Raw genomic sequence first — 11838 nt, 5'->3', positions numbered from 1 at the left:
ACAGAGATAGAGACAGCCAGCGAGAGAGGGAACACAAGCAGGGGGAGTGGGAGAGGAAGAAGCAGGCTCATAGCAGAAGAGCCTGATGTGGGGCTCGATCCCATAACGCCGGGATCACGCCCTGAGCCGAAGGCAGACGCTTAACCACTGTGCCACCCAGGCGCCCCAGAAGCACGATTTAGAAAAGAAGAAAGCAGATTTTAATTGAGACAGTGATTGATTTTTATAAAGGTAATTTTGAGTAGATGTTCCTTTTCTTATATCCCTGATGAATGTGGATGCCAAAATTCTCAACAAGATCCTAGCTAATAGGATCCAACGGTACATTAAAAGGATTTTCCATCATAACCAGGTGGAATTCATTCCTGGGATGCAAGTGTGGTTCAACATTCACAAACCAATCAGTGTGATAGAACACATTAATAAGAGAAGAAACATCCTCCAAATTGATGCAGAGAAAGCATTTGACAAAATACAGCATCCTTTCCTGATTAACACCCTTCAGAGTGTAGGGATAGAAGGCATATTCCTCAATTTCATAAAAATCATCTATGAGAAGCCCATAGCAAATATTATTCTCAATGGGGAAAAGCTGAGAGCCTTTCCCTTAAGATCAGCAACACAGCAAGGATGCCCACTCTCACCATTATTGTTCAACACAGTACGAGAAGTCCTAGGAACAAAAATCAGACAACAAAAAGAAATAGAAGGTATACAAACTGACAAAGAAGAAGTCAAACTCTCTTCACAGATGATGTGATACTTTATGTGGAAAACCCAAGAGACTCTACCCCCAAATTACTAGAACTCATACAGCAATTCAGTAATGTGGTAGGATACAAAATCAATGCACAGAAATCAGTTGCTTTCTTATACACCAACAATGTAATTGTAGAAAGAGAAATTAGGGAATTGATTCCATTTACAATAGCACCAAAAACCATAAGATACCTTGGAATAAACCTAACCAAAGAGGTAAAGGATTTATACTCTAGAAACTACAGAAAACTTATTAAATAAATTGAAGAAAACACAAAAAGATGGAAAAACATTCCATTCTCATGGATTGGATAAATAAACATTGTTAAAATGTATATACTACTGAGAACAATCTATACTTTCAGTGCCATCCCAATCAAAATATCAATGCCATTTTTCAAAGTGCTGGAACAAACAATCCTAAAATTTGTGTGGAACCAGAGAAGACCCCAAATCGCCAAGAAATGTTGAAAAAAGAAAAACAAAGCTGGGGGCATCACGTTGCCTGATTTCAAGCTATATTACAAAGCTTTGACCACCAAGACAACATGGTACTGGCAGAAAAACAGACACACAGATCAATGGAACAAAATAGAGACTCCAGAAATGGATCCTCAACTCTATGGTCAACTAATCTTTGACAAAGCAGGAAAAAGCATCCAATGGAAAAAAGACAGTCTCTTCAATAAACGGTGCTGGGAAAATTGGACAGCTATATACAAGAGAATGAAACTTGACTATTCTCTAACACCATACACAAAGATAAACTCTAAATGGATAAAATACCTCTATGTAAGACAGGAATCCATCAAAATCATAGAGAAGAACATGGGTAATAACCTCTTCAACATCGGCCACAGCAACTTCTTTCGAGATATGTCTCCAAAGGCAAGGGAAACAAAAGTGAAAATGGACTTTTGGGACTTCATCAAGATAAAATCTTCTGCACAGCAAAGGAAACAGCCAACAAAACAAAGAGGCAACCCATGGAAGAGGAGAAGATATTTGCAAATGACACTACAGATAAGGGGCTGGTATCCATGATCTCTAAAGAACTTCTCAAACTCAACACTCAAAAAACAATCAACTCAAAAAATGGGCAGAAGACATGAACAGACACTTTCCCAATGAAGACATACAAATGGCTAACAGACACATGAAAAATGTTCAAAATCATTAGCCATCAGGGAAATTCAAATCAAAACCACATTGAGATACCACCTTGCACCAGTTAGAATCACAAAATTGACAAGGCAGGAAACAACAAATGTTGGAGAGGATGTGGAGAAAGGGGAACCCTCTTATACTGTTGGTGGGAATGCAAGTTGGTACAGCCACTTTGGAAAACAGTGTGGAGGTCCTTTAAATAGTTAAAAATAGAGCTACCCTATGATCCAGCAATTGCACTACTGGGTATTTACCCCAAAGATACAGATGAAGTGAAAAGAAGGGCCATATGCACCCCAATGTTCAATAGCAGCAATATCCACAATAGCCAAACCGTGGAAGGAGCTGAGATGCCCTTCGACAGATGAACGGATAAAGAAGATGTGGTCCATATCTACAATGGAATATTACTCAGCCATCAGAAAGGATGATTACCCAACATTTGCATCAACATGGATGGAACTGGAGGAGATTATGCTAAGTGAAATAAGTCAAGCAGAGAAAGACAATTATCATACGGTATCACTTATGTGTGGAACATAAGGACTAGCATGGAGGAAACTCTTCAGGAGAAGGAAGGGAAACATGAAGGGGGTAAAATCAGAGGGGGAGAAGAACCATGAAAGGCTATGGACTCTGGGAAACAAACTGAGGGTTCCAGAGGGGAATTGGGTGGGGGGATGGGTTAGCCCAGTGATGGGTATTAAGGAGGGCACATATTGCATGGAGCACTGGGTGTTATAAGCAAATACTGCATCAAAAAACTAATGATGTATATGGTGACTAATATAACATAATAAAAAATTAATTAATTTAAAAAAGCTTAAAATGGGAAAAAAAGAAGTAATAAGCTAGTAATTTGCTCAAATATTACACAGATATGCAAACATTTAAAATCTATTGTGCATAAACACTTTTTAAGTCTCATAACCAAACTAGATCAGTAATGTGCTGAAAATATAAAAGTAAAAAAAAAATTAAATAGCATTAAAAAATCTTGGGAAAAGGAAAAGATATTCCTTTCCTTCCATCTGCAGCCATAGAGACTAGAGAGGGTAAGAAACACTCATAAAAAAATCACTAACAACGTATTCGGCAAAGTTTTTTCACATTAGGTTTTCCTAATATGTAAATTTTTAAAGGCCAAGACCAATTTTATGTGCGTCTTAGATTAAATGTGTATGAAAACAAGGAGATTCAAGTGTAAATGGAAAGTCCATGCAAACTCTTTCTGAGTTTTATATATCTCAACTTGGACTAATTTATATTCAGTACAGTATTTTGTAAATGATGTCTGGTGGCATAGGTCCAAAGACAAAATCCTAACAAAATTTTTCCAGTAAGAATTCACACAAAAATGGAAGGTACGGGCCACAGAATGGATCCAAGAATGCTTTTAGCTCATTGCCATTACTCACATCATCTCTTGTGATAGCAATTTAAGAGAACTCATGGCTAAAACTTATCAAATTAATAAACATAGTTTCTAAAAAATTATAAAGTAAATAAAAGCAAACACCAACAGGTAAAATCTTAACTGACTGAGCCACCCAGGTGCCTGCCAACAGGTAAAATCTTAGTAACCATGGTCACCTTGCTGTGAAAACTGAGAAAAAGTATTCTTTTTTTTTTCCATGGTTTTTTTATTCTTTTTTTTTTTTTGGTATTTATTTTTTATTTTTATTTATTTTTTTATGTAAAGTTCGATGATTCATTAATTGCATATAACACCCAGTGCACCATGTAATACGTGTCCTCCTTACTACCCATCACCAGCCTATCCCATTCCCCCACCACCCCCTCCCCTCTGAAGCCCTCAGTTTGTTTCTCAGAGTCCACAGTCTCTCATGCTTCATTCCCTCTTCTAATTACCCCCCTTTCTTTATCCCTTTCTTCTCCTACCGATCTTCCTAGCTCTTATGTTCTGTAGATGAGAGAAACCATATGAGAAAAAGTATTCTTAACACCACGCCACATAATTATATTTCACTTTTATTAACAGATATTTAGTAAATACTTATTGTATTTATATCCACAATGGGTAAGTGAAAGTCTACATTGTGGATATTTATAAGAAATATGTCCTGAATTGGGGTGACTGAGTGGCTCAGTAGATTAAGCATCTGCCTTAGGTCATGGTCTGGGATCCTGGGATCAAGCTCTGTGTCGGGCTCCCTGCTCAGTGGAAAGTCTGCTTTCCCTCATCCTCTGTTCCTCCCCCACCTCTCCACTTGTGCTCTCTCTCTCTCTCAAATAAATAAATAAAATCTTAAAAAATATATATATATATATATATATATCCTGATAACTGACTTCTCTCTCTCTCATCACTTACCTGCTTTTCACACCTTTCGATATTCAGAGGAGGAAAGCCGGATGTTAAATTTGTCTTCTATTTATATATTTATATTAATTTATCTTATATGTATTCCTTTAATCATTGGTTTCTCATAAATTAAACATATTTTCAAACATTTTAATTCTTTTAGCTATGGTCTTATATCTCTTCTTGAAATAAACATGTTACAACCAAAGTAATACTTTTCTGCCACATACACTGAAACTTCAATATGTGGTTTTCAAAGGTCAAAACATTTCTGTCCTTTTCAGATGTGATCAAAAGTGTGAACGAAACACTTTCTGGCCACTGCCTACCGCATATCCTCTTTCCAAGTACTGCATGCCCCCTCCTGCCCTAGTGTGAAGTCTGTCTCTACTGCCAAGCTGTACCAAGGGAAACCCTACCTGACCAAGGCTGACTGGCCCATACTGGATCAATGATCTATGTGGTGGGCCAATCTGATGGACTCTTGAATTTGAGCACAGAGACCATTGCCCAGCAAATGTTTACTCCACTTCTTTTTCCCCTACACTGTGATGTTGGGCATGGCTATGAGATTTGTTTTGGCAAATGGAATGTTACCAGATGGATTACAGTCATAGGCATTAATTATGTTTGCATGGCTTGACTTGTCTCTTGTGCTCTGGTGGTCTGGAAGGAGACTATGCCCCAGGTCACCACTGTGCTTTCATCTTGACCCCAGAACAAAGTAGGGAGATGCTCCTGGTAGCCAATAGAGCAAGGACTGAGCAGAACTGAAACATCCTCTGGTCTGAAGTCTCGGAGCCTGATGTCTAGTAAAGTCTGGCAGCGTTGCAGCTAAAGTGAGAATGAAAATAAGTTATTTTTATTTTAAGCATCTGTATTTTAATGTGCTTTATTATACATCAGTATTGAGGCAATAACTGACTCATAAAGTAAGAATTATTTGATTGTGCTTCTTGGAGATGGCAGGTCATTCAGGCTGGGCTTGAGATGGCCATTTTGGGGCATGATAAGCTAGTGAACAAGCAGAGGGAATTGCAGCTATCTCGTATTCCTTTCTTCACTGGAGCATGTTCCTTTTTTCTTGGGGACTGATTTTTAAGTGATCTAGAGAGAGGGAACTGGCTCTTAGCCAAACCATGGCATGTCTTCAGATATTATTTTTTGCAGACTGAAAGTTTGCAATACAAAAGACCAGTATCTTGAGTACACTGTGGTAATAAATATAGGGGAGGACTATAAAGTGACAGAATGGAAATGGTACTGGATTTAAACATTCATAGTAAATTCAAATTGGTAGTCTTTCTACGTAGTCACAATGTAAAATGAGAATGAAGTGGAAGCTATTCAACTTGAAGGCTGTTAAGGTTGTTAAGTGTTTAGAGAATATTGTCAAAATGCACTGTCCTGACCGCAGAGGTACAAAAGGACTTTCTGGAAGTTCATGAAAACAGAAGAGTCTACATTGACCAGAGGGCTTGTTGGTTAGTTGAAAGCATAGTCAGTGAGCTAAATGGAATCCCAAAGTCTTCTTGATGTGAGGAAAAGATTTTTTCCATAACTGAGTTTGTATCACTGTACTGATGAACCACTCAGTGTATTTTTACCTTCTATAAAATGTCAGAACATAGCAAAATCCATGTGTTTCTATGTAAGAATTCAGATGTTCTGTGATGTAGTAGGAAGGTCAAGAGAAAAGAGAGCATACGATAGAATTTTAGGAACTGTAGGATCCTTTTAGCTGCAAGTATATGAAGGCCAAATCAGACTTGTTTAAATGATGAAGATAATATATTAACTCATGTAACTGAAAGTGCAGAAAATGTCAGGCTTGAAGAAGGGATGGACCTGGTGGGTCAACATCAATCAGATCCTGGTTTAGTTCCTACTGTTAGTCTCAGTCCTATGGCTGGCTGTCCTTGGGGTGGGAAGTTAGTAGTTAACTACTACTAGGACTATATAGGGCTTTAAATCATACTTTGTAGGGGAGATAGAGTACACTTTTTGTGGTAATAACCACCAATGAAAAATAAAATTCTTATTTCAGAAGTTCCTGAGAAATTTCTGCTTGTTTTCCTGAATTGGGTACCGTCTAACTAATCCTTATGGCTAATGGTTGATCAAGGCCACACTGGATTTACCTGAATGGGAAGAGGAAAGGGAAGTGTCAGGCCATTGCTGATCTCTGGGGCCACTGAGGGGAGTCCTGCAACCCGGAAGTCTACAGTCTGCTGGAGAAGATGTCGGACAGATGATTATAGTACAGGGAGATCAGAAGGGGACAGCCACTCACAGCCAGTGTAGGGATATCCTTCAAAAGATTTCCAGCAGGAAGTACTGGCTTGCATCTAAAAGAATGAATAAGAATTTAGTGGACAGAGGAGAAAGAGAGAAGGAACAAATTTTGGGTAGAGAGAACATGTTATAAAAAAGGAGTTTTGTTGGAAAGCCTGAAGTAACAACCAGTTACTAGAAGAACTTTTTTTTTTTAAAGATTTTATTTATTTATTCGACAGAGATAGAGACAGCCAGCGAGAGAGGGAACACAAGCAGGGGGAGTGGGAGAGGAAGAAGCAGGCTCATAGCAGAAGAGCCTGATGTGGGACTCGATCCCATAATGCCGGGATCACGCCCTGAGCCGAAGGCAGACGCTTAACCGCTGTGCCACCCAGGCGCCCCTAGAAGAACCTTCTTGAATAAAAATTGGCAAGGTAACCACAAGAACAATAGGAAGATTTAAAAACTGACAAAGAGAACTTGCTCCCCAGATATTGTGGCTAACTTCCCAATGCTTATCTGAATGTTGGACTAAGAAATCTCCATGTGCCCCTCCAATGAGCAATACAGTATCCTACAAAAGGAATACATTGAGTGAGTTCATTTGCTTATTAGGATTTTATGCTTCTAGAAGGAAAGGACTTTCTCTATTTAGTTTTTTCTCTAAGATTCTTATCTTTATACTAAGTACAAAAGATGGTTATTCAAACTCTGCTTCTTTCCAGTGTTGGGAACTTGGAGTTGCCAGGTAACCTTTCAATGCATTGTGAAATGGGAATGGTAATAGGACTGAATTCCTATGGCTTCTGTAAAGATTAAGAAGGTAATTCATGTACAGGACTCAAAATAGTATCTGCACATAGGGCTTAGAGATATACACCATACGACCAGCATCAAAGGCAGCCATGCCATGTAGTACAGACAATTATCTTTAAGAGAAATCTCCAGTTTCACCACTTTGTTGGGAACCCAGAATCTTCTGCAGAGCCTTTTCTGATCTGGCATATGAGAAACACATAGACAATGTTTGAATCTTCTTATGTCTTGTCAGTCATTCCCTTTGCATATACAAGTGCTATTCCCAGCATAAGAAATCTCTTCACAATATTCCATCCTGTGGACCTCAAAAAAGCATTAGGACATCAGTGTCACTGGACCACCTAGTTTGTGGCCTTATATACTTACACTTGGAAGGGTTGTCTGACCATGTGTGAAGCCCCTGTCACATCTCTAATAGTAAAGCAGCCCCATGCATTTGTCCCCTGGGCTTGTCCTGGCAAGCATTTGTGCGTCTGTTTCTTGGGCTGTGTAATAAAGGTCCTTTTGGTAGAAGAGGTTAGTGTTTTAGGTAGCAGAGGTCTAGAAAGTATTGCTAAGGATATTTGGCCAGGGGAAAATCTGTTTTCTCCTTTTGCTCTAGTGGCAGACAGTCTTAGGCCTACAAGAGGGTATGTGTTAGGGTCACAGTTGAGTGCTTTCCAGGCTCTGGTTCCCCAGGAACTAGTGACTGACTGTCCTGGATAGAAGGACTTACCAGGGATGGGAGAAGCTGAACTGTCACACTATCTGACAGCATTTTCATCAGTTCATAATAGAAAGAGAAAAGAAGCAATGTCAAGAACAACTGTTGTATGCAACTGTCACCAATGGCCACAGCTGCCAGGATGGGTATGCTGTCTCTAACCACTAGGTGGTAGCTCAGCCCAAGGCTGGGAAGAGAGAAGGCACAGATGGAGGTCCAGAAGGAGTGGTGACAGGGAGGCGGGTCTGCCAGGCTGCATAAAGGCAAGGGAGCTGTGACTGAGGCTTAAGCTGCCTTAGCACTTGGTTCAGAGGATCCCGTCCTAGAGTAATGGCATTTAGCTGGTGGATACCAGGTGCCCTGGCTGAGCCAGCATCCCCTGTGAGGAGCCCACGGGCTGCTGTGCAAGAGAAGAGGCTCAAGGGAGCACAGGTAAATAGCCACCCTTCCTATTAAAATTGCCTTGAAAGGAATGCAAAATCATGCCTCTTACATGTGGAAGACAGCTAATTGGATATTTAAACAGCTTGATATAATGTTTAATATAATACAATTGGTCGATATCTCTGAGATAGAACTAGACATAAATAGCAAGTGATTACAGGTTAATACTTTTTATTGATGATGAGAATGCTGACAGAAATTCTAGCTCTCTCCCCAGATGTGCTCTGAGTTTGGAGGGCAAAGGCATTTTTTTATAAAGATTTTATTTATTTATTTATTTATTTATTTATTTATTTATTTATTTGCCAGAGAGAGACAGCCAGTGAGAGAGGGAACACAAGCAGGGGGAGTGGGAGAGGAAGAAGCAGGCTCCCAGTGGAGGAGCCTGACGCGGGGCTCAATCCCAGGACCCTGGGATCATGCCCTGAGCCAAAGGCAGACGCTTAACGACTGAGCCACCCAGGCACCCCAAGGCAAAGGCATTTTTGAAAAAAATCATGGGAGAGAAATTGAGCAACAAAGGAGTGATGTATCTTGCTCTAGTATTTGGCAAATTTACTTTGTACTGTGCTTCTGTGGAATTTATGAGACTATCTGTCAATCAGACTTTGTGGAATTTCAAATGCAGAAGTCAGGGAAAATATTTATTAAGGGAAAACAGCATCCTGTGAGCTCCAGTTTTAGCACATGTGTGCAACTTAAATTTGTGCATTGAAGACAGTAACTTTTTGCATGTGATTATGCTCAAATTAACAGATAACCATGGCTAGTCTCAGTTACATCTAGGGGGACTGAGCCCTAGTGGATTTTAGAAGTGTGATATGAAAAACCAATGATGTACTATACCTTGGCTAATTGAATTTAAATAATTAAAAAATATATAATACATATAACAAAAGAAGTGTGAGGACAAATGTTGAGAAGGCACCTATCTTTTTCTCTTAAGAGAAAGAAGGCCTGTCAATCCTTCAGAAATCTGTGCTCACTTGAGAAAAATGCAGTGCAGTAGCCTCAGAAATATAAAAATCAGACTGCAAGGGACTTTGTAGGTTGTAAGTTCAGGATACTTTTGAGAGCAAACTTGGGTGCTAGGACAACAAGCATAAAAATTGAAACTGTCCTGGGCACACTGAGATGTATGGTCACTCCAATAATAGGTATGTGAAAGAATGGGAACCCAAAGTAAGGAAGGCAGAGGGGCTGGTGAAAATTCTAAGCCTGTGTGTTGGAGGGACACTGTTCCAGGGATCCAGGCAGACTAGGGCACACCAGCCTCATGCTAATGTGTCGAGTCCATTTAACCTCGTTCTCAGGTTGTGCTTGCTTTTGGCATGCTATTGTACTTCTTTGGTAGACTGTTCTCTCTGAATCATGAATTCAAACCTGTTTTACAGTAAATTTGTTGCCAAGAAGAGGAGCAATGAATTCCTCATTTCACCTGCTCTTCTTGGATCTTAACCTGAATGCCACAGAGGGCAACCTTTCAGGACCAAATATCAAGAACAAGTCTTCACCATGCGAAGAGATGGGCATTGCTGTTGAGGTGTTTCTGACTCTGGGTCTCATCAGCCTGTTGGAGAACATCTTGGTCATAGGTGCCATAGTGAAGAACAAGAACTTGCACTCCCCCATGTATTTCTTCGTGTGCAGTTTAGCAGTAGCTGACATGCTAGTGAGCATGTCTAACACATGGGAGACCATCACCATATACTTAATAAATAATAAGCACCTGGTGATAGCAGATGCCTTTGTGCGTCACATTGACAATGTGTTTGACTCTATGATCTGCATTTCTGTGGTGGCCTCCATGTGCAGTTTGCTGGCCATTGCAGTGGATAGGTATGTCACCATCTTCTATGCTCTGCGCTACCACCACATCATGACAGTGAAGCGTTCCGGGGTGATTATCATGTGTATCTGGACCTTTTGCACAGGCTGTGGCATTGTCTTCATCATTTACTATGAATCCACTTATGTAATCATTTGCCTCATCTCCATGTTCTTCACCATGTTGTTCCTCATGGTGTCGCTGTATATACACATGTTCCTCCTGGCACGGACTCATGTTAAGCAGATAGCAGCTCTGCGTGGATACAGCTCTGTGCGGCAAATGACCAGCATGAAAGGTGCTGTCACCCTGACCATGCTGCTGGGCATTTTCATTGTGTGCTGGGCTCCATTCTTTCTCCATCTCATTTTGATGATTTCTTGCCCCCAGAACATTTACTGTTCTTGCTTTATGTCTTACTTTAATATGTACCTCATACTCATCATGTGTAATTCTGTGATTGATCCTCTAATATATGCTTTCCGCAGCCAGGAGATGAGGAAGTCCTTTAAAGAGATTATTTGGTGCAATGGGTTCAGAATACCCTGTAGGTTCCCTGGCAGGTATTAAACAAAAAGTTCTTCTCTCCGTGGCTCTCTTTTTTCCTTGATTTACCTTATGACAAAATCAGTTGGTACAGCCAAGGAGTAAGCCAGAAAGCTAGAAATCAAAACCATGCATTCTGTTTATCGTTTTTTCTATCTTGAATTTGTACAGCACTTATTTCCCCCTACGGTAGTTGTTGAGTCAGACATGCACATGCTGCTTATCCATTTTGGGAATGGTCTGCGACAATTTCTTACTCTTCTGTTTTTCTCCTACTTTTTCTCCTGCTTCCACCCAGTTCTGGTGGTCCGATCTATCCTCCGTCTATTAAGTGTGTGCTCAGGGATGATAAAACATCCTGGATGCAGGTCTCAGCATGAGGAACAGCTATAACTGAAATTGTAACTATAACTGAAAGAAGAGCTGTGTGATTGCTTTCTTTCCCTAGGAGCGGTTTCATAACTTTGCTTGATGCTCCTGGGAGTCATGCATGCTTTTCAGGGTCAGATTCTTTCCATTTGAATTCTAGTTCATTTGTTACACCTCTCTTTTCCAAAACTTTTTATTTTATGGCTTATGTCCATAATTGTCCAAGGGTGGAATTTCCTTAATTATACTTCTGTCAATCATGTTTTTGTCCTACATAGACATAAACCTTCATGCTACAAACCTTGCCTCGTGTGGTGTAAAAGTCTCTGTGTCTTATTCTGACTCAGTCAACGGTTTCCAAATGAGTGTTTTGGGGTTATGTCAGGGGCTCTAGGTGCCTCCATCCTCCATGTAGCACATGCCCATAGCCAAGTTATCTTTGACCTTTTCAGACAGAATCTGTCTTGGATTCTGAAATCCCCTCACCATATACTTTGCACATTGCAATCTGACTCCAGCAGCTGGAGGTCAGGTGCCTAGCTAACACAGGAAGCCCTGTCTTCTCCAATGTAGAAGGGAGGGAGAAAATTTGAATTCAGG

At 40.2% G+C, this 11838-nt stretch overlaps 1 protein-coding gene across 2 annotated transcripts; it reads left to right on the top strand.

Moving 5' to 3' along the window:
* The first annotated feature begins 4435 nt into the window (after positions 1–4435).
* On the top strand, positions 4436–11539 carry MC5R (melanocortin 5 receptor). 2 transcript variants are annotated; one of them, XM_057305850.1, is made up of 2 exons: positions 4436–6963; positions 9890–11539. In XM_057305850.1, exon 2 carries the CDS (start codon positions 9916–9918, stop codon positions 10891–10893), a length of 978 nt encoding a protein of 325 aa, XP_057161833.1. In that variant the 5' UTR covers positions 4436–6963; positions 9890–9915; the 3' UTR covers positions 10894–11539. The 2 variants fall into 2 exon arrangements, with proteins under 2 accessions (XP_057161833.1, XP_026342062.1); XM_026486277.3 differs by having other exon boundaries at positions 4436–8483.
* Positions 11540–11838: the final 299 nt, after the last annotated feature.

This window comes from Ursus arctos, unplaced genomic scaffold, assembly GCF_023065955.2.
Source record: "Ursus arctos isolate Adak ecotype North America unplaced genomic scaffold, UrsArc2.0 scaffold_34, whole genome shotgun sequence".
In the NCBI taxonomy this organism is placed as follows: Eukaryota; Metazoa; Chordata; class Mammalia; order Carnivora; family Ursidae; genus Ursus; species Ursus arctos.
The sequence above is the reverse complement of the archived record's forward strand: the minus strand, read 5'-3'. Positions and strand labels throughout refer to the sequence as shown.

Coding starts and splice junctions, on each gene's coding strand:
- MC5R (XM_057305850.1), top strand. CDS start 9,916: ATGAATTCCTCATTTCACCTGCTCTTCTTGGATCTTAACCTGAATGCC.